The sequence below is a fragment of the Magnolia sinica genome, chromosome 3 (assembly GCF_029962835.1).
Source record: "Magnolia sinica isolate HGM2019 chromosome 3, MsV1, whole genome shotgun sequence".
NCBI classification, from domain to species: Eukaryota; Viridiplantae; Streptophyta; class Magnoliopsida; order Magnoliales; family Magnoliaceae; genus Magnolia; species Magnolia sinica.
Window position 1 is genome coordinate 47449643 of NC_080575.1, and position 24394 is coordinate 47474036.

The window sequence follows — 24394 nt, forward strand, 5'->3', positions numbered from 1 at the left end:
AAAATTGGGTAGGGTCCATTGGGTACCTGCAGATCCGGGTAACGGTTAATAGTGTCCGACGAATCGCCACCTCATCACTACCGGACTACGCTGACGGTAGGGATGAGAATCTACACCAATCAATCAGTGTACAAAAATGACACTGGATCATTCCAATAGAGTGGTCTGTGAATGTGAGTCGATGTCCCTACTCTTTAAATTTTTTAAAAAAAAGTGAGAATGAAAGATCTTCTGTATAGTCTTTTTTCTAATAAAGCAGATTCCCGAGACGAAAAGAGACTTGTGAGTGCACATTGCCCACGCACCTCACTCATCCCAAAACAAAGGAATACGAAAGTACAGGAGAAGGTTGATGTGTTGAATGCTGCTGGAGCTTCAGCTTACTTGGGCTTTAGAGATGTTGAGAGTAACAGAGAGATAGAAAGTGTTTCCTTTCCCTATCAACTTTGCTTGTCATGGGTCTCTTCTCTTCCTTGCTGCTTTTATTTCTACAGCTGATTCCTTGTGTTGTTTCTCAATTTAGAGGTATGATTTCCTACTTTCTAATGATGTTTTCTTCATGCAACTTTTTACACTTGGGTAGCAATTTTTTTTTTTTTTTTTGAAAATAATGCTCTGCTTAGATGTACAATTCATGTAATTCCATGAAATGCACACCACAGCATCTCTACTATACATACAAGTGCCTGTGGATAGTGATCGGACAGTTGATCCCATGGTTACAACATGATCGGCCATTTGACTAGTTGATTAGCTGTATTAAGAGGGATAATTAACTCAAAGAAAGATAAATGGTCGAATTTGAAAAAAGGAAAACTCATAAGAGTCGGAGGGTGTTCGACTCCCACAATAATGTTGGGCCTACGGCCATGTGGTGGCCCGATAGGTCAACAAACTGAATAAGCATGCCATTTGTAAGGCAGGGATGACAGTTCTCTCTTTTGCTGAAATTGATAGCATGCATAAACAAGAAACATAGAAAAACATGCACTGAAGCTTTCTCCTACAAATATTGTTTAACAACTCAAAGAGTCAACTCGATATCCAGCTGGGTTGGGTGGACTCAGAGACTTGACTGAGATTTCATTCGAATCAACTCGATATTTAATAAATTAATTAAGGATTGTTTAAGATAATGATGAATACTTAAAACTCATAAGTATTCAAAATTGGCAAAACAAATAGGCACACAATGCTTGGTGCATTGGTAGCTTGATTTGGGTTGGAACCCCATCTCACTGACTCGACATGTCTACCAACTCAGTGACATGAGTGAGTTTCCTGATGTCTTATTTTGAAATCTCGTCAAGTCAAGAAAAGAGTCCAACCAAATTATCTGTGTTATCTATTTGCACTAGAAGATGGGATATAATATATAAAATGACAAGAACATTCTATCTGAAACACGGCTAAATGCTTCAGAAAATTAAAGGATTAAACACACCTGTAATTTGCAAGTGAGAAGCTCAATTTAAAATTATTATTATTATTATTTTTAAATTTCTTTTTCAGAAGATATTTCTCAAGATCTTTAATGGCTGCTGACAATTTTCTAAAATCTAAGTTAATCATAAATGGTTTTATGATGAATCATGAATTAGTTTTAAAACCATAAGATTCTTTTCACATAAGCTTAGAATAGTTTTTTTTTTTAAATATTAAATTTTGAGAACAGCAGAAGGAAAAAAAAAATAAAATCATTAAAGATCTCTCTCCCATCCCCTGGTTGCATGAACCTTATACCTAGGTGATGTTTGTGCTTTAAATCATGCTCCGGACTTGCGCTCCCACTTCCACTTCATGCTCTAGATGCCTCCCAAATCTATTACTGATTCCGTTCACACTTCATGAAATTATATCCTATCCGAATCATTTTAGATAAGTCATCAAGATGATCATTTCATAAAAAGTAAGACTTCTGAAATTAAAAGGAATTATTGAAAAAAAATAAAAATAAAGGAAATAAGAGAAAAGTAAAAAAAACATGATAGTGGGGGTGTCCTTAATGAAGCTCCAAAATCCATAATCCTGACTTTTGATGGTTGTTCATTGGAGAAATATGTGGCAGACCCTTGATTGCAAGAGACTCCTTTTTGAAATGAAATAAATCTCTCTCGAAGTGTTCTTATAGCATTGGATTTTTTAGATGCTTATTATGCAATCTCTCTCTCTCTCTCTCTCTCTCTCTCTCTCTCTCTCTCTCTCTCTCTCCCTCCCTCCCTTTCCTTAAATACCTAAGCTTGGTGGTTGATTTTGGAGTGAGATATAGTTATGTAGAAGAGTTTCCAAAAGGGCCTAATGAGCTCTTCTCTTTCATAAAAATTCTCTTTTTAGTTCAGAGCTCCAAATAGCTTGTATTAACTAATTTTTTTTCTAATTCAGAGCTCACATGACTAGAATTTGCATAATGGGATAATTTTTTTTTTCTATTAGGAATGCATGAGAATAAGAGGTAATACTATTCAAAGCGAATTCATGATCTAATGAATAGGATACACAAATTGAATGAATGAGACCTGAAGTGAAGTACTGAACAAAATGAAAGCAAACTGGATTGACGACTTGGATTCACTATGCAACCACTGAATTACAAACCAAGGAAAAACCCCAAACTGAAGCAAACCATTAACATAGAAACTTTGGTCTCTCTATGCACCAATTACATGAGTAATGCAAAAATAAATAATAATAATAATAATAATAATAATAATAATAATAATAATCTATAAGTAATGCAAATAGACATTGTGGTTTTAAGTTACCTGGTGCAACTGATCCATGGAACGAAAATGATACAACTTCTTCCAAATCAGCATGAGTAGGCAATACTTGTGAAAGAAATTGGCAAGGAAAATTTTCGTCTTTGTTGTTCCACTCATGAAGATTAGGGAGCAGTGCAAGAATTGGATACTAACACTAACGAGAGAGCATATGGGAAACATTAGAAAGGTAATATCTACCTTGAATAAAATTATTACTTCACAATCGAGAAGTTGAATTGGTAAAATTGGTCACAAGGGAACAGTTCAAGTCAACTGAAATTTAGTCATGAAAACATGTTTTGATTCATTGAATTCCTACTCAAAATTTTATTCAACTATAAAAAAGACTCATTTTGAAATTATCTTTACCCTTGAAACTAGAGCCATTATTTTCCTTTGCAAAGCCCAAGCATAACTGTTACGTGGTAGCATTGGCAACAACATGGATTTTGTCTTCTTTCTGCACTGATAGACCAGCTTCCTGTTTTGCTAGTAATTTTGTGATGAGACCAAAATGCTAAGCTATGTGATAACCATGTTATGTGCAGATTTTGTCAGTATAGATTGTGGAGGTAGTGCTAACTATACTGACTCAAGCACGGGACTGACATGGATTTCAGATGATCGGTTCACTAGATATGGTAATGCATCACAAGTTAGGACTTCAAGTGAAAACAGACAACAATACATGCAATACAGATACTTCCCTGCAGACAGCAAGAAGTACTGTTACACTCTAAGTACTGTAGAGAGAAGGCGATATCTTGTCAGAGCAACATTTCTATATGGAAATTCTAATACTGATGATCCATACCCCAGTTTCCAACTCTACTTGGACAGTACTAGGTGGTCTACCATAATGATTACTGATGCTTCGAGAATATACATTGAGGAGATGATCATCAGGGCACCCTCTACTTCTATCCATGTGTGTCTATGTTGTGCATCCACGGGTTCTCCTTTCATATCTACTCTAGAGCTGAGGCCCTTAAATTTTTCAATGTATGCTACTAATTATGAGGATGATTTTTACCTTAAGGTTGCAGCAAGGGTAAACTTTGGTGCTCTCAGTAAGGATGCCATACGGTATGTGCAATTTTAGCTATCGCACTTGTTTAATCTCCCAATCAGTATTTCATTTCACTTTATATATATTAACCTTTGTGACTACAGTAGTAACGAGCTGTCCAATACAGGAAGGTTGTTTCTCTTTCTATATGCTTAGGCCATGCTTGGATACATGGAATCCAAGGGAAAAGAAAGGAAATGGAGAAGGTTTTCCATTAATGTGACACTTTGGGATATTTGGATAAAAGAGAAAAGGGAGGATTTAACATATAGCAATCATTGTACTTTCCATAATAGCATAAGAAACCATGTGACCATTGTCTCACAAATATGATATTTTCACTTGCCATCCAAACAAGACCTTCATGGTTGGAATCCAAGGGAAAATACACATTCCAGATCTTTTCTTGTGCATCAATGCTACCTTTCATTGAATAATCTGTCAATTTCGCTTCTTCTTTGGGTCCTCCTGAATCACATTCCATTAGGGTCTTAGCATTAAGTTAAAAACACAGTGGTTCACTTTTTAACAGTTCCATATTGGACATGAATTGGAACTTTACTCATTTGACAGTATCACCCATGGTCTGTTTTAGAACAACTCCCATTCATAAGCTATAGGCAAGTTAGCAACAGCAGATCATTCAAATGGATGCTCACTCAGTAGATTAAATAACCAGGTATTACCTATGTTACCCGAACATGTGCGGGTGTTAATTATGGGAAGGAATGATGGAATCTAAGGATACGGGTGGAGCAAAGATTCTCCACAGGCGTTGAATGGTGTTTTTCTAAGTTTATTATAAATGAGTGATATATTAATGCAAGTGGTTAGGACAATGAATTAGTCTGATCCCAGGTATATGCTTTGTATACAATAACGCCAGTGATTGGACAGTTTGGATTTGGTACATAGGTGCCACATGCACAGCAGCAGTATGCATACATACAATGGTCATGCTCTGCCAGTGTATCAAAAAACAAAAGAAGCATTAAATGGTGGTAACCCTTGTGTTATTCATTCACATCCTAATGTTGAACTCTCTTTCACAGGTTGGATTTTATCAAAGATTTCCCTGAACAGGAAGGATTGCTTCATAACCTTGATGGCTTGGTCCCTTTGAATGATTTGGCAGTTTCCTTCATGGATCTATCCACAAGTTTGATTGGTAATTGTACAAAATTTTGTCAAAGGTGTTGGCGACTAGGATGGGTGTCCTACCTTTTAGTGCATTGCTGACTCTGTGAGCCTTCATTTCTTGAAGGCATTCTCAATAGGGTTCTCCACTCCATGAATGCATTGATTCTCAGCATAAGAGGGAGCAACTGGGCATAATTTGTGAATTCTCTATGGAGAAAACATATGCCAACTTCGACTGGAGTTTCCTTGAATATATGCTGGTAAGGATGGAGTCTAGAGTTCAATGGAGAAGATTGATGAAAATATGCATTTTGTCTTATGAGAATCTCAGTCTTGGTTCAAGGAATGCCACAAGTGTGCTTTAAAACTATGCCAGGCATCCAACAAGGTGATTCCTTGTCCTCTTTCTATTTTGTGATGGTGGCAAAAGTTCTTAATTAGATGGTCAATAAGTGGCTGATATAAGGCTTCAATATCAAGAAGCGCGGATTTCCAGGTTGCCTACTGGCAATTCACTGAGAAGACATTTCTTTGATACATTAGGTCTAGGGAGCAGGTGAGTAATTTAGGGGCCAGTCTAGATGTGTTGAAAGGCACTTATATGGAAACACCTAGTTTTGTATTTGGGAGTTTCAAGACATGCCTCATTCCACATAAATTAATTTCATTCCCATTTCCATTTCATCATTACTTTATTTTTTTCACTATTTACACTTCCAATTTTTGAATTTAACACATTGTTTTCCATTTCCATCTCTAGAAGTGAGCCCAGCCCATCCACCATTGTTTCTTCTCAAGAAGCAAGCCCAACCTTTTCAAAAAGGCAAAAATGATTAGAATATATCTCCATATCAGCTTTACCATGAAAATTTCCCAAACATGGAAAACAGAAATGACGTCATGATGGGTCATTCTTGCGTCAGATTTATAATGGAAATGGAAATGCACCCAAATAGTAATTTTCCATTTCCATTTTTGTGTATTTCATAAAAGTTTTCCTTTTGCACTAGACATTCGCTTAAAGACGATTTTGAGATGTTTCAAGGCTGTCTTGAGTTGCAAGGTGAACTTTTGAGTACGGAGATTGGGGTAGAGGGTTGAGGGGATGGTGATGGACCTTACGACTATTCCAGGAAGCAGGGTTTTATCTCTGCCTATTACCTTGTAAAGAATTATGGGATCTGGTAGCAAACATATTAAAAGAAAGTCATCAAGGTACAGGAGCAGTATCTTTCCTTAGGTGGTCTCATAGCCTTGATTAGGGTGGCTCTCTCTAATACACCACTTTGTCTCTGCTCCATTGCAGAATCTGCATAGTGAACACACATGATTGAAAGATCCCAAAAGGAACTTCCTCAGCAAGGAATGAAGAGGCACAAGTGCCACTTGATGAGAAGGCATGAGTGCCACATACTGAACTGGTTGGGGAATAGGGATGAGCAAGAGGGGTTATGGATGAAGGTGATATTGTGTAAGTACATAACTTACAAAGCATGGAGGATCATGTGCACTCCCACGCATTGTCAACGAATAGGCCTAGGAAGGCAACTCATGGTATTTAAGAGCAATTTTAAAAAAGGAGTTGAACTTTTTTGTTTTTTGTTTTTTTGGTTTTTGGTTTTTGGTTTTTGGTTTTGTTTTGTTTTGTTTTGTTTTGTTTTTTCTGTCTCTCTTCTAAAATAAGTGGGTTTTAGTAGTTTGAATGCAGAACAAACACTCGGATGCTCAGACATTTGTTCTTATGTTTTTCATTAACCCACTTTTTAACGATAGGCATCAGCCAAGCACTTCTTTGGGTGTTTCTTTCTTTTGTGGCATGTGGAAAGGTCTTGCCTTTTCTCCATCCGAATAGCTTCCAGTGCCACTTGAAGTTGCAAATATTGATTTGGAGGCAGAAGTATGCCTTCTTCAAATGTGCTTGTGAAAATAACAGTCACCCCAAACACATCATAATGAGATGTTTATCGAAATCACTATAAATCTCTGACAAAAGAAATGGTGATTTGGGTTGGTATACATCCAAACAGAGCCTAAGTTTTTTGATATTAGAGATTACATGTACAGGAAGTCTGCCGATCAATGAGCATCAAATCTGGCATTAGCCTCCCACATCATTTAGTGCCAAGCATTAAGGGGATGTGTTAACAAGTATCAGATATGGTGTTTTTTTTTTTTTCACTCTTTCGTTCTCTCATTGCCTTGTTTGCACTTCTTTAACTCAGAAGAAATAGATGTTGACTCTGTCTTCCGTATCATCTTGGAAAATAACCAAACTACTTTCCTTTTGTAACAGCTATCCTGATGATCCTTATGACCGAATATGGGAATCTGATCTAAACAGGCGGCAAAACTTTCTAGTTGGAGTGGCTCCTGGCACAATAAGAATCGCTACTTCTAAGAAAATAAAGACGGGTGCTCGAGAGTTTCCACCAGTTCAAGTCATGCAAACTGCTGTGGTTGGTACTAAAGGAAGCCTCACCTATAGGTTAAATCTGGATGGTTTCCCTGCAAATGCTCGAGCTTATGCATACCTAGCTGAAATTGAAGATCTAGGTATCAATGAGACTCGGAAGTTCTCAATACGGCAGCCCTATGTGCCAGGGTATAGCAATGCTGTGGTAAATATTGCAGAAAATGCCAATGGCAGTTACGCACTTTATGAACCCAGCTACATGAATGTGTCATTAGATTTTGTTTTGTCATTTTCATTCGTGAAGACTCCAGATTCTACCCGTGGACCACTTCTAAATGCAATTGAGATTAGCAAATATGTGCAGATTACCCCAAAGACAGATGGCAGAGATGGTAAGTCAATAACAAACAACACCTTGTTATTTGTCTATTTGGTTCAACTCCAGTCAATTTTCATCATGTAGAATAATATATTCAGCATGCATGCCTTAGACATGGAACTGTGTCAATGTCAGACATGAATATGAGTGTTAGACATGGAGATACATTGGTGTTGGACATGGATACAAGGTGTCAGACTTGTAATCCTAGAAAACCCAACACATTGACACATCAATATTAATATGATAAAAAATTAAAAGAAAATTATTGTATAATAGGGACATGTTAGCTCAGAATATATGCAGCATAAGTCAATGAGTCCACAGTGGTTGGACCTTTTTTGTCATCTGCTGTATCAGAACCTAAATAAATGGCTAGTTTTTCAGTCAATTTGGAGTATCTATAAGATTTGTCACTGAAATTTCTTGACAAAAATGGCCTTATTAGTTCATCTTCATCCAATTGCTCCATCCTTGCCAAAGCTCCCTCACAATCTAATCTTGGTCAAAATAAACTGACTCGAATACTGAATCTGATCTGGGCATCTAGAATTGAATCCATTTTCAATCTCTGCCAACTGCCAAGAGAACATACTTAAGGGCCTGTATGGAATCACAGAAACATAAATTGATGAATCTCAAATTCCAAGGAAACAACATTTCCGTTCTTTGTTTCTGTAAATTTCCAGGATATGCCATTTCCATTTCCCTTCCATTTCTTGGAAAATATCTTCTTCTTCTTCATTTCCTTGCCCATACTCAACAAACAAAATTTCCAACAACGAAGAAAAGGAGAGGTAACGTCCCCTCTCTATGCTGTGCCATGTAGGGTAGCCACCTATGCCACCGACCATCCTCAAGTGCTCCAAATGCGCAAGTGTCCATCTTCAAGCACCCTACATGTTCCAATGTGCCACATGAGCAACACGTGTTAATGTGCCATGTGCCACGTGTGTAACATGTTCCATCAACCATCTTAAAGGACTATACCTGTGCTAATGTGCCTCATGTGCAACAAGTGCCATCATCATCTTCAAGCTCCCCACATGTGCCACTATCCATCTTCCAGTGTTAGACATGTGCCAATGTGCAACATGTGTGACATGAGCCATTGACCATCTTCAAGCAGCCCACATGTGCTATGCGTGCTACCATCTATCTTCAAGTGCCCCATGTTCCTCATGTGTCGATGTGCCAAATGTGCAATAGGTGCCACTAGCCATCTTCAAGAAGCCCACATGTGCCAATGTGCCACAATCCATCTTTTATCCACGAATGTGCCACCCCCAAGGTATTTCGTATTGGTAACGGTGGCCATAACGGCCACCATCGTTATCGATACAGGTATCGGTATTAACGGCCAATACTGTAAGCAAAGAGAAACTGAAAGCAAAGAGAAACGATTCTCCTTTGGTTTTCTTGTATTTGAGAAACCCAAAGGGGTTGAATATATAGAGATCTACAGCCATCTATACAAGATAAATGATAAAGACACAATCATCTATCTATGGAAATTAGCTATTCAAGGCATGTGGCCTATCTAACATCCCCCCTCAAACTAATGCTGGTCATCGAAAAGTAATAGTTTGCCAACTAGAAATGACGTGCAGAAGTGAGGGACTTCGTGAGAATGTCTGCAATCTGATCATGAGATGCAACATGTGGAAGAGAAATGAGCCCAGACTGAAACTTCTCTTAGATGAAGTGACAGTCAACTTCAATATGCTTTGTTTGTTCATGGAAAACAGGGTTAGAGGCAATCTGAATGACACTCAAATTATCTATATGGAGTGGAGTAGGATTCTGTAGATGAACGCCCAATTCGGAAAGAAGTCCACGAAACCAGACAAGCTCGCTATAAGCAACTGGCATTGCTTGATACTTGGCTTCCGTGCTTGATTTGGAAACAGTGGCCTGCTTCTTAGACTTCCAAGAGATGAGAGAAGTGCCGAGAAAAACACAGTAACCAGTGGTAGATTTTTGTGTGAGAGCGCAACCAGCCCAGTCAGCATCCGAATAAGCACGAAGGTTCAAAGTTGCCGTGGAGGAGAAGAACAGTGATCGATCTAGAGTTCCACATACGTACTGTAGGATGCCCAACACCACGGTCATATGAAGAGTCCGAGGAGCTGAAACAAACTGGCTGACAACTTGGACAGCGTAGGCAATATCAGGGCGAGTCATTGTTAAGTAAACTAGACTACCAACCAAACGGCGGTATAATGTGGGCTTCGCAAGAAGATGACCATCGTCACGGCCATATTGAACGTTAAGTTCTAAGGGAGTCTGCACTGTTTTGTGATCCATTAATGAAGCCAAAGCGAGAAGATCCTTCGTATATTTACGCTGGCTGACCAGAATCCCACGTTGAGAATGTGAAAATTCAAGCCCAAGAAAGTATGTTAGATGGCCGAGGTCCTTCATCTTGAAGGATGATTTCAGAACTTCTTTTAATGTCGAGATGCCAGCAGCGTCGCTACCAGTTAGGAGTAGGTCGTCAACATATACGAGAACAATGACAATACCGCGATCAGTGGTGCGCAAAAATAAGGATGGGTCATAACCACTTTGAGTAAAGCCAGCACCTGTAACAACATCGTGAAAGCGTTGGAACCATGCTCGAGGTGCCTGTTTGAGGCCGTACAGAGTTTTCTTTAGGCGACATACCTTATTGGCAGGGATTAAAGAGACAGGAGGAGGGTTCAAATATACTGTTTCTTATAGGTTTCCATGAAGAAAAGCATTTTTCACATCCATCTGAGCGAGTGGCTAAAAATGAACGGATGATATTGCCAGAATATTACGAACAGTTTTCATCTTGGCCACGGGAGCGAATGTCTCATCATAATCAATTCCGTGTTCCTGTTTGTATCCCTGAGCTACAAGCCGAGCCTTGTATCAATCCAATGATCCGTCAGATTTGAGCTTTACAGAATAAATCCATTTACTACCAATTAATTGTTGGTTAGTGGGTTGAGTGACAATGTCCCACGTATGATTATCATCCAATGCTGCAAGTTCTTCTGCCATAGCCTTCTTCCAACAATCATGAGTAGCTGCTTGAGTGTCCAGAGTAGCATTCATGGCAGACAGAGTATATCAAGCGATTAGGTTGTCGATGTACACAAGCGGAATGCCGTATCATGGCGGGTTCTGGATCGGAAACAGGTATAGTAGGGAGAGTAATAGGTGGTGGATCTGTACGTGGTCGTTGTGAGTAAACCTGCAACGGACGAGGGAGAGTACTCGAGGCAAAAGGAATGTCAGGAAAGGCGGTAAGACCAGGAGAGTTTGGTGCGTGCGGAGGAGGAACAAATGAATGAAAGGCAATATGCTCAAGAAAAACAACATGATACCCAAACACGACGAGAAACCAGATCATAACATCGAAAACCTTTTTGAGTTTCTCCAAATCCCAAGTACATACATTTGACTGATTTTGGAGATTGTTTGTTACGTTCACATGATGCCAGGTGAACATAACATACACAACCAAAAACACGAAATGTGGAATATGTAGGAGATAAGCTGGTGAGAACAAAGTAGGGAGATTTACTGTTCAGAACTTTAGTTGGCATTCGTTAATTAAGTAGACTGAATGTAACATTGCTTCATCCTAGAAAGAACGAGGAACACTCATAGCTGTCATTAGGGTGTTGGCAGTTTCAACAATATGATGATTTTTTCGTTCAGCCACCCCGTTCTGTTGTGGAGTATCAGAACAAGTGGTCTGATGAATAATCCCATGACCCTAAAGATATGTACGAAAATCTGTTGAGAGATATTTTCTCCCTGAGTTAGAGCGGAGAGTTTGAACTTTTACCCGAAATTGAGTGTCCACCATAGAGTGAAATAACTTGAAAATTTCAAAAACCTGTGACTTAGAGTGCAGAAAGTAAATCCAAGTGTAACGTATGAAATCATTAATGAATATAACATAGTATCGTAACCCAGAGAAAGACATAATTGGTGAAGGACTCCAGACATCTGTATGTACTAGTTCAAACATAAATGATGATTTTGTAGTATTTAGAGGAAAGAGAATACCCTTACTTTTTGAAAGACAACAGGAAGAACAAAAATAATCCAAATCACTTTTATTAAGAGAAATATTCCCTAACATGCTAGAAGAAAAGAACTAAATTAACCGATCTGAATGTGGATGATCTAGGCGAAAGTGCCAGAGTTTCCACAATTTATTTGCCGAACAAATATCTGATGAAGATGGAGAAAAGAAACAACGAGCCAGAGTGACAGATAAGTCAAAGTCCAGCACGTACAGATGACTATGCTGCCTACCCTTCCTAAGTACCTTCCCCGTTGTCAAATCCTGCACAAAACAACAGTTTGGAAGAAATATGACTAAGTAGTTATTGGATGTAAGTTAACCAATAGAAATTAAATTTGAGGAGAGGTTAGGGACATGAAACACATCACGAAGGGTGAACTGGCGATGGGCAGAAGGAGAGAAAGTAAATGATCCAACGGACTGAATGGGTAGTCTAGTGCTATCCGCAGTAGAAATAGCCTGATTTTCGGTGTAGGGACGAATGTCGTGAAGATGGGATACGGCACCAGTCATATGATTGGAAGCACCTGACTCGAAGAACCATGTAAAAGATGAGGATATACCTGACATAACGGCCGTAGAAAGGGCTTGCACGATCTATTGGAGCATTGCAGGAGTCAAAGGTGAGGAAAGTCTTTCAGCAAAAATAGTAGATGCAGTATCACTAAAAGAAGGAGCAGAAATAGTCGCAAAAGTAGCAGAAAGAGCACGACCACGGCCACGACCTCGACCACTACATCCATGGCCGAAAGAGGATGCATAGGCACGTGAACGACAGTCCTGAATACCATGACCAGTTCGTCGACAATAAGTGTACTAATCTTTGCATTGAGCGACGACATGTCCCACTTTGTTGTAGCCGCGACAAGTTAAATGAGTGGAACTATGGTTTGGTGCAGAGGTGGATGCAGCGAGTACCATATCAGATGATCCCTGAGTTGGGGACGTGGGAGAGAACTTTCAGTCGTTGTTCCTCAGCCAATAAATCATTAATAACCGAATTCAATGAAGGAGTTAGGCTACGGTTCAGGAAAGCAACCCTACAATGCTCAAATTCAGGATGCAGCTTTATAAGAAACTGTCGAACTCGCGCACTATCACGCATTGCTTGGAAGATCTTAAAGTCATGAAGAAATTTTGGATCCATCATAGGCATCTTTGTCCAAATTGTAACAATGTTAGAATAAAATGTTTGAATACTTTTGTCACCCTAAGTAAGGTGAACTAGATCTTGTTCCAAGCGGTATAACTGAGCCGAATTACTCTGTTTATAAATTGTCTGGAGATGCTCCCACATTGCCTTAGCAGTGTGATGTGGCGTGAGACCAACAACAATTAACCAATCAACCGAATCGAGAATCCAGGTAATAATACGTCCATTTTTTATTTCCCATTCAGCCATTTTGTTGGCATCTGTGGAAATGGGTACAGTAACAGATCCATCAATTAGTCCCCACAAACCACGACCCTTGATGAAATTCTGAAAGTGGATGGCCCATAGATTGTAGTTGGTACCATCGAAACTACATCGTGGGGCCTCTGTACGCGAGTCTTTGTCCATAGATCTGAATGGATGTAAACCACACCAAGGAAGGAGGTACCTTGCAGTAACAACAACAGAACAACAATAGAACAACAACAACAATAGCAACAACAAGGGAGAAAGGGACTTGGGGATTTTGTGTGCGGACGGAGATAGGGTGATCAAATGGGCTGGGGGTGGTCGGACGTGCGTGCGTACGTGCGTGTTGACGGAGATGGGGTGGTCGGAGGCAGCAGGGGTGGTCCGAGGGGTGGTCGGACGGGTGTGCTGATGGGCTGGGGGTGGTTGGTTGGGTGTGCGGATGGGTTGGGGTTGGTCGGATAGGATGGGTGACGCAGCAGGGGTGGTCGGATGGAGTGGGTGATACAATAGGGGTGGTCGGACGGGCCTGGGTGACGCAGCGGGGGGCCGGATTTGTCTAGAGGTGGTGCCGCAGAGGTTTGGTAGCGTAGGAAAGGTTGAATCTATCAAGAGGTGGTGCCAGTGTTGAAGGAGGTGCCGGATCAAGATGTGCAGCTGAAGATGGTGGTGCCGGATCAGATTAGCTGAGATCGGATAACTCTAATACCATGTAAGCAAAGAGAAAGTGAAAGCAAAGAGAAGCGATTCTCCTTTGGTTTTCTTGTATTTAAGACAACCCAAAGGAGTTGAATATATAGAGATCTACAACCATCTATACAAGGTAAATGATAAAGACAGAATCATCCATCTATGGAAATTAGCTATACAAGGCATGTGGTGTACAAGGCATGTGGCCTGTCTAATAGATATGGGGGCGTAATGACCTTTACGACACCCATAGCAGTTCAAAAAAAAAAAAAAAAAGCCCAAAATATTCTGAAAAAAATATCTAGAAAATCTAGAATAATGTAAATATTCAAAATCTGTATTCATTTTTTTAGCATGTTTATGGTAGCGTAACAGTCCACTCTTTAGTGAGAGTGTTGTATTGAGTTGTTTGGTGAATTTATGAACATGGTTATATGTCTCTAATGTTTACATGTTACAATTAAGCATTAGAATTAGAAATCGGAAAAAAAGAAGAAGCATATATACCACTTTTTTTTTTTTTTTTTTTGAAAAAAATGGCCCTTGGAGCTTCTATTCATCCAAGTTGCTTCAATCTATTATTTTAATCCAAAAACCTATAGTACAAGTGGTCAAAATCTACTGTAGAATGATGTACACAAATTTTTGGAATGAGAAAAGTGAAAATATAAGGAAAAAATGAATTTACATAGAAAAAATAAGTGGTCGTTTTTTGACTGTTATGGGGGTAACGATCGTTATGCCCTTGTAATAGCCAATACGGTCCCAAAAAATCAATTGCCCCGTTTCACCCCCGTATCGCATAATGGTCACGGTCGTTACCTATGCGTATCGGCTTTTATGGTTGTATCATAATGGATACGGAACACCTTGGCCACCCTATCTTTAAGTAAAATTTTCATGAAAATTCTTTTTTTCATTCCTCCAAACAAAGAAACTTTTCAACGGGAATTTCCTAGAAAATCCTGTTGGGAAACAATTTAGGGAAACTACTTTTCCTAGAAATGATGTTTCTTGATAACCAACATTCCCAATATTTTTTTTCTCTAGGAATCCAAATAGGCATGGGAATAACGGTTTGGTATAATTGAAACAATCATAAATAAGAATGCTAAAAAAGAAGTTTCTCAACAATCACTTGAATTCAACTGGGGATCCTAGGGTTTTATATTCACAAACTAATCCTCAAAATCTATGTTTCGTTAAACAAACTTGAATTTTCTTTATTTAACACAAATCAAAATAAATTTATCATTTTCAATGTCCAAAAAAAAAATATATATCATTCTATCCTCATTAAGGTACAACCTACAATGCCCATTTTCTTCAAACTCTTTCCAAACTTCCAACCTATAAATGAATCCCTTCGAAAATCTTTTACTGGAAAAAAAAAAAAAAAACTTTTACCGAAGCTTTTCAGAAATTTTAGGTTGAAAAGTTTATATCTAAGCTAGGCATGGATGATATTTATGCTCTAGCCTAAGGGGGAGTGTTAAATGTTAAAATCGTCCCACACATGGGCTCAATGGGATGTTGGGCCTAATATACATGTTTGGGTAGAGTTTTAGGCCCATTATTATGTCTCTTTAAGTTACCTAAGCAAGGGAGGTAATTCTAGAGAGTGTTAGTGTATAGTGTGTGTGGTTAGTGGCTCTTTTAATGTAAGTTCATGTGAACTCTTTCCTCTCCTCCTGTAGTGTACTATATGCTCTATTCTAATAAAACATTGTGTGTTTGGACATGTTTGCCTACACAACATTTCCCCAAACTCTCTTCTTTCCTCTTCTTCGCTCTCACTCTTCTCCTCTTTTCTCCACACCATAATGATCAAATCACCTTTTACTTGGTATCAGAGGATAGATCAGGGCATTCCGCATTTAGTAAGTTGAGAGGCGACACGTCACCTTGCTAACGTCAGTGTTGCACGGACGCATGGACTCCATTTGAGCTAAAAGTTTGGGGGTTTGATAGATCTTCATTTTCGAAGATTTGTCATAATTTTTTGAGAATTTTTTAAACCTTTCAAGTTGTTTTGGCCAAAATAGAGAAATTTGAAAATCGGGTCCTTAATCAAATTTTCTTTAATCTGACTCAAATCGGTAAGTTTTTCTTTGGTTTCTTTGCTCAAGATGGACTGAAATCCCCCCCCCCCCCCCAAAAGCTAATCATGGAGGATTTTTTTAAAACTATGATTCATGTTTGAGTGGGTTTTAAACCCAAATGGACATCCGGCTAAGCCATTTTTTACTCATTTGAGTCAGATCTAATTGGATTTTTTGTTATTTTTGAGGATTACTGATTGTTTAGGGTTTATCTCTCATTCCCTTGAAGGATTGAGTGAGAAATAGTTGTTTGAATCAGTCCTTACTTGGAGTCTCTTATGGACGACATAGGGCCCTCATCTCTTGGCATGGGCTCTCTTGAATCCAACACCTTGCAGATTACCTCTAACAAGTTGAATGGTGACAACTATCTTCAATGGCGCAATCTATAAAAGTGTTCGTGGGAGTCCATGAGATGTTGTATATTTTGGATGATCCTCTAAGCTCTATAGATGCTATCTACAAGTCTTGGACAAATGAGAACTATCAAGTTATTGCATAGTTGCTGAATAGTATGGATTCTCTGGTTAGCCACTCAATGATGTTTTTATCCTCGGCTAAAGACATTTGGGATACGCTTCATGATATGTTCTAAGAGTCTCAGAATTTTTCACGGGTATTGTAGTTTATTTAAGAAATTGGTCGGTTCCAATAGAACTCAATATCATTAAAAGTTTACTATTAGCCACTTCGGGGCATGTGGGATGAGCTGGACCTATATTAGCCACTTCCTTTCAAATGTAAAGATGATCATGAACATGCCTATAAGCGGCGGAATGATACTCATATTATACAGTTCCTAGCTGGGTTGAATTCCGATTATCTTAATGTTTGGGATTAGGTTGTTGTGCAGCATCCTCTTCCCCCGTTGATGACGGTCTATGCCATGTGCCAGTGCGCTACCGTCTCCTCTCTCCTTTCCCATTCATTTATGCCACCAGAGCGTTCGACACATCTTGTCGGTGATCAATCTTCTCTTCTTCTTGGCCTTCGGGCACCATCCTTAAGTTTAGGGCACACTTTTGGTTATGGTGGTCGTGGTAAAGGCCACAAGGGAGATCACAGTCGTAGCAGTCGTAATTTTCGTTGTCGTGGTGGACGTGGACGAGGACATGATGGTTCTCTCATTTGTTCGCATTGCGGTGGAACCAATCACACTGTTGATTATTTCTGGCAACTCCATGGTCGTCCTACGTGTGCCACTGCTTTTGTTACTTACACAGTTGCTCCTGAGGGACAGTCTTCCACCCCAACAGTTGAGTAGTCTTCAGGGGAGTCATAATTTCCGGAGCTGCATATGATGCCCTAATGCGGCTTTATGTTTGTGATATTTTTTAGGCTTCTCATGTAGCTTCGGACCAATCCGGTACTCTTCTTGCATCATCATCTCCTACCTTCTGGGTTATAGACTTTGGAGCATCCTCTCAAATGACTGGTAAGTCATAGCTCTTTTCCTCTTATTCTCCTTATCCCCACACTCTGTATGTCACCCTCACAATTAAAACCCAAACTCCCATTCTAGGATTGGTTCTATCTCTCTCTCCTTCTTTGCCTTTGTTCTCAGTCTTGCATGTACCTTGTTTTCTATTAAACCTATTGTCTGTTAACTCTCTTACTAAATCATTGAATTGTTTTATTACCTTCTTCCATTCTAATTGTTTGTTCTAGGACCTACATACGAAGAGAGTGATTGGTGGGGGGCATAAGAGAGGAGGCGTATATCTTCTCAATGATACACCCGTTGCCGCTTCCAGTACCCTTATCTGGATCGAGAGTCCATGACACGGTGGCCACCCATCATTAGCTAGATTGAGAATTTTGTTTCTCCTTATTTGTTACTAAACCGTTATGTTGTGATATTTGTAAATTGTCTAAACATCATCGTACTACGTTTCCTCCTAGCTCTTATGGGAGAAAACTTCAACTTTTTACTCTAGTTCACTTGGATGTCTGGGGACCAGCCCCAGTTACCTCCACTTTTGGCTTTAGATATTTTGTTACCTTTATTGATGATTATTCACTCATGACTTGGGTTTATCTTTTGAAATCTAAAAGTGAAGTGTTTAATGTGTTTAAAGTGTTTTATCAAGAAGTGTGCACTCAGTTTCAAGGTTCCATCAAAACCCTCCATTCTAATAATTTGGGGGGGGGGGGGGGTTGTCCATGGTATTTTTTCTCGGATATCGTGCTCGCAGCACACCTCAACAAAATGGTATCGCAGAACGAAAGAATCATCATCTTCTTGAACTTGCTCGCACCCTTCTCCTTGGTATGTCCCTACTAAAACATTTTTGGGGTGATGCTCTTCTAACTGCTACCTTTCTTATTAATCATATACTCTCATGTATATTGTCTTATAAATCTTTATTTATTATACTGTATCCTCATGACAATCTCTTTCCTCTACCACCTAAAGTTTTTTGTTGCACATGCTTTGTTCAAATTTTGGATGGAAGTAATGATAAACTTAGTCCCAGGGCAATTAAATGTGTCTTCTTAAGGTACACTCGGAATCAGAAAAGAGTATAAATGTTATGATCCCTCGACTTGCAAGAAATATGTCTTCGCCGATGTATCCTTCTTTGATGATATATATATTTTTTTTTCCAGCTCTAGGTCGATCCCTCTGTGATCCTTTTGTGAGTTACGAGGAGCATGACTCTTATCCTCTTCCTCTTTCCACTAGTGATCACAGGGAAATTCCTCTCCCATCCGTTCAGCATCCTACTGGTAATTTGGGCGACTCTAAGCCTTCGCGAGTTTGTCATCGTTGAGATAAATCTTCACATGCTCAACAATCTAGCCTTCCACTCACTTTGGATGTTGGCTCAGGTGACTCTCCTACCTCAAGTTTAGATCTCCCCTTTGCCTTGTGCAAAGGATCACGATCTTGTACTCAACACCCCGTTAGTAATTTCGTTTCATATGATCATCTTTCACCGTCCTTTTAGCCATTTGAGTAGAGAATGGTTTGATGATTGTAGTGTGAAGAAGAGAGGAGAGGAGTGAGAGAGAAGAAGAAGAAAGAGGAGAGTTTTGGGAAAGATGTTGTGTTGGGCTAAACATGCCCTAACATAATGTTTTATTATAATAGAGCATATAATACACTGCAAGAGAAGGGGAAAGTGTACACATGCATTTACATAAAAAAACTATAAACTAACATTCTCTATACTCCCCCTCAAGTTGGAGCATAGATGTTGATCATGCACAAGTTGTCACGAATACGATGAAGAGCATCTCGACTCAAGGACTTTGTAAGAACATCAGCAAGTTAATCCCTGGATCAAACAAAAGGGGTGACGATTTCCTTAGAAGCAACTTTCTCCCGAATAAAGTGACAATCAACCTCAATATGCTTGGTTCGCTCGTGGAAAACCGGGTTACGAGCAATATGGATGACTGCTTGGTTGTCATAATGAAGAGGAACAAGATCCGAAGGAGGATAGACAAGTTCTTTAAGAAGGTTGTGAAGCCATATGAGCTCACACGTCGCATAAGCCATAGCATGATATTCTGCTTCAATCGAGGACCGAGTAACAACCGGTTGCTTCTTTCTCTTCCATGTTATAAGATTGTCACCTAGGAAGGTACAAAAGCCAGATGTAGAGCGGCGATCATAAGTATTACCTGCACAATCAGCATCGGAAGATGAATGTGCAACTGAAAGCGGAGGACAAGACCCGGGGTTGATTTTAGATACCAAAGTATGCGGTAGACAGCCGTGAGATGGGAGGTACGGGGAGCTTGCATGAATTGGCTAACAACGCTCACTGCAAATGAGAGATCTGGGCGAATAATAGTTAGGTAAATAAGCTGGCCTACAAGTTGTCGATACATCCTGGGATCAGTAAGGAGAGCACCATCGTCTGGTTGAAGCTTTTGCGAAGTATCCATGGGAGTGGTAATGAGTTCGCACCCTAACATGCCGGTCTCCACGAGAAGATCGAGCTTGCATGAGATGGGAGGTAAGGGGAGCTTGCATGAATTGGCTAACAACTCCCACCGCAAATGAGAGATCTGGGCGAATAATAGTTAGGTAAATAAGCTAGCCTACAAGTTGTCGATACATCCTGGGATCAGTAAGGAGAGCACCATCGTCTGGTTGAAGCTTCTGCGAAGTATCCATGAGAGTGGTAACGAGTTCGCACCCTAACATGCTGGTCTCCATGAGAAGATCGAGTGCATATTTTCGTTGTGATAAGACCAATCTGGATGAGGAGCGACCAACTTCAATTTCAAGGAAGTAGCGAAGAGGACCAAGATCCTTGATCTCAAACTTGGTCTTCAAAAATTTTTTGACCTCCCATATTCCAACAGAATCACCACTGGACAGAACAATATCATCCACATAGACAATGAAAACCATGATGCCTGTTGATCGATGACATATAAAGAGAGAATGATCGGCATGACTACGAATAACTTCAATTTCGAGGAAGTAGAGACCAACTTCAATTTCGAGGAAGTAGTGAAGAGGACAAAGATCCTTGATCTCAAACTTGGTCTTCAAAAATTCTTTGACCTCCCACGTTCCAACAGAATTACTACTGGACAGAACAATATCATCCACATAGACAATGAGAACCATGATGCCTGTCGATCGACAACATATAAAGAGAGAATGATCGGCATGACTACGAATAAAGCCGAACTCTAAGAGAGCCTGACTGAATTTTTCGAATCATGCATGCCGGGATTGTTTGAGTCCATAAAGAGACCTCTTTAATCGATATACAAGCGCAGGGTTGTGGGAAGCAACAAAGCCAGGAGGTTGATGCATGTAGACTTCCTTTTCAAGGTCCCCATGGAGAAATGCATTCTTAATATCAAGTTGAAACAAGGGCCATGATAAATTAATGGCTAAGGAGATCACAATGCGAATCAAATTATGCTTAACCATCAGAGAGAATGTCTTAAAATAATCCACACCATGAGTTTGTGTGTAACCCTTAGCAACAAGATGGGTTTTATAGCGATCAATGGAGTCGTCTGGAAGAAACTTGATTGTATAAACCCATTGACATCCAATAGGTTTATGCCCTAAAGGAAGTGGCACAAAGTCCCAAGTATGATTCTTCTCAAGAGCAGACATTTCTTCCATCATCACCTTTGTCCAGTTAGGACTTTAAAGAGCATGTGAGAGAGACCGAGGAATAGTCTGTGATGAAAGGAAAGTTGTAAACAACTGAAAAAATGGTGAAAGATGATCATATGAACGAAATTACTAATGGGGTGTTGAGTACAAAATCGTGACCCTTTGCGCAAGGCAATGGGGAGATCTAAACTTGAGGTTGGAGAGTCATCTGAGCCAATATCAAAAGTAAGTGGAAGGGTGGATGGCTGAGCGTGTGAAGATTTATCTTGACGATGATACACCCGCAGAAGCTTAGGGTCACCCAAATCATTGACAGGATGCTGAACGGAGGGGAGAGGAGTTTCCCCGTGATCACTAGCTGAAAAAGGAAGAGGATAAGAGTCATACTCTCCCTGACTCGTAAGAAGATCACAGAGAGATCGGCCTAGAGCTAAAAAAAGAAATATCCTCAAAGAAGGTTACATCGACAGAGACATATTTCTTGCGAGTCAATTGGTCAAAACATTTATACCATTTCTGACTCCGAGTATATCCTAAGAAGACACATTTAATTGCCCTAGGGCTAAGTTTATTATTACTTCCATCCAAAATTCGAACAAAGCATGTGCAACAAAAAACTTTAGGTGATAGAGGAAATGGATTATCATGAGGATACAATATGGTAAATGAAGACTTGTAAGACATGATACGTGAGGATATACGATTAATAAGAAAAGTAGCAGTTAAAAGAGCATCACCCTAAAAATGTTTAGGTAAGTGCACATTAAGAAGAAGGGTGCGAGCAACTTCAAGAAGATGATGATTCTTTCGTTCTGCGATACCATTTTGTTGAGGTGTGTAAGCACACGACGCCCTAGATAAAATACTATGTTCCTGCAAGAAGGACAGAAAGGCCCCCCCCCTCCCCCCAATTATTAGAATGGAGGGTTTTGATGGAACATTAAAATTGAGTTCACACTTCATGATAAAACACCTAAACGCATTAAACACTTCACTTTTAGATTTCAAAAGATAAATCCAAGTCATGCGTGAATAATCATCAATAAAGGTAACAAATATCTAAATCCAAAAGTGGAGGTAACTAGAGTTGGTCCCCAGACATCCGAGTGAATTAGAACAAAAGGTTTGAGATTTCCTCCCAGAAGAGCTAGGAGGAAATGTAGCACGATGATGTTTAGACAATTCACAAATATCATAGCATAACGGTTTAGTGACATATAAGGATGGAAACAATATTCTCAATCTAGCTATTAATGGGTGGCCTAAGCGGCAATGCTACCGTGTCGTGGACTCGATCCAGAGAAAGGGTATTAGAAGTGGCAACGGGTGTATCATTGAGAAGATAAACGCCTCCTCACTCATGCCCCCCACTAATTACTCTCTTCATCTGTAGGTCCTGGAATAAATAATAAGAAGGGAAGAAGGTAATGGAACAATGTAATGATTTAGTAAGAGAGTTAACATACAATAAGTTTAATGGAAAACGAGGCACATGCAAGACAGAGGACAGAGACAAGGAAGAAGAAAGAGGGATTGAACCAATCTCAGAGATGTGAGTGTGGGTTTCATCTGCGACTGTGACATACTGAGTGTGGGGAGAAGGAGAATAAGAGGAGAAGAATTGAGACTTACCAGTCATATGGGAGGAAGCTCAAGAGTTTATGACCCAGGAGGTAGGAGAAGATGACACAAGAAGAGTAGTAGTTGACTGGGCTGAAGCTGCGTGAGATGGCTCAGGAATATCACGAACGTGAAGCCGCATAAGGGCATCATATGCAGCCCGAGAAATGATGAGAGACTCCCTTGAAGTAAACTACTTGGCTGTTGGAGTCGAAGACTGTCTTAGAAGCAATTGTGGATGCAACAGAAATAGCGGCATATGTAGGACAACCATGGATCAGCCAGTAATAATCAACAATGTGATTAGTTGTACCACAATGTGAACAAATGCGGGAACCATCACGTCCACGTCCAGCACGACTATGAAAATTACGACCGCCACGACTGCAATCTCCCTCCTGGCTTCTACCACGACTATTATAACCTAAAATGCTCCTTGAACTCAAGGATGGTACTCGAAAGCCAAGAGAGGACTGATCGCCAGCAAGATGTGTCGAATGCTCTGGTGGCACAAATGAATGAGAAGGAAGAGCAGAGACAGTAGTGCGTTGACACATGGCATAGATTGTCGTCAATGGGGAAAGATGATCCTGCATAACAATCTGATCTCGAACATAAAGATAATCGGAATTCAACCCAGCTAGGAACTGCATGATACGAGTATCATCCCGCTGCTTATGGGCATGTTCATGATCCTCTTTACATTTGGAAGGAAGAGGCTGATACAAGTCCAACTCATCCCACATGCTCCGAAGCATCGAATGGTAATCTTTTAATGATCTTGAGTTTTGTTGGAACCAACCAATTTCTTGAATAAGTTGGAATACCTGTGAAAAATTCTGAGACTCCGAGAACATATCATGAAGCGTATCCTAATGCCTTAGCCGAGGATAAAAACATCATTGAGTGGCTAATCAAGGAATTCATACTATTTAACAACCATGCAATAACTTGATAATTCTACGTTGTCTAAGACTTGTAGGTAGCATCTGTAGAGCTTGGAGGATTATTCAAAATATACGACAACTTCTCACGGGCTCCTAAGAACACTTTTACAGATTGTGCCCATTGAAGATAGTTGTCACCATTCAACTTAGTGGAGGTAATCCGCAAGGGGTTAGATTCAAGAGACCCCATGCCAAGAGATGAGGGCCCTTTGTCAGCCATAGGAGACTCCACGTAAGAAGAATTGATTCAAACAACTCTATCTCACTCAATCCTTCATGGAAATAAGAGATAAACCTCAAACAAATAGCTACCATCCAAAATAACACGAAACATAATAAAAAACAGTCCATCCGAGTGAAAAATGGCCCAGCTGCACGTCCATTTGAGGTTAAAAACCTCTCAAACATGGATCTTAGGTAAAAAAATCCTCCATGAGTAGCTTGGGAGGAAGATTTTAGTCCATCTTGAGCAATGAAACCAAAGAAAAGCTTATCGATTTGAGGTAGATCGAAGAAAAATGGAAGATGGGCCCGATTTTTTAATTTCTCTATTTTGCCCAAAATACCATGAAAGGAGGTCTAAAAAATTCTGAAAAAATCATGATAAATCTTTTAAAATCAAGATCTATCAAACCCCTAAACTTTTAGCTCAAATGGAGTCCATGCATTCATACAACGCTGATGTCAGCCGTACGGCTGCTAA

At 39.8% G+C, this 24394-nt stretch overlaps 1 protein-coding gene across 3 annotated transcripts in view; it reads left to right on the plus strand.

The window, feature by feature from the left end:
* Positions 1-222: 222 nt before the first annotated feature.
* Positions 223-24394, plus strand: part of LOC131239903 (probable LRR receptor-like serine/threonine-protein kinase At1g67720) — a 73238-nt gene continuing 49066 nt past the window's right edge. For 2 of the 3 annotated variants that reach the window (XM_058237820.1, XM_058237822.1), the window contains exons 1-3: positions 224-525; positions 3311-3848; positions 7265-7776. In XM_058237820.1, the coding sequence (XP_058093803.1) occupies positions 456-525; positions 3311-3848; positions 7265-7776 (1120 nt within the window). In that variant the 5' untranslated portion in view covers positions 224-455. Of the gene's footprint in view, positions 526-3310; positions 3849-7264; positions 7777-24394 lie in introns of all 3 variants that reach the window. The other variant, XM_058237821.1, reaches the window with a different exon arrangement.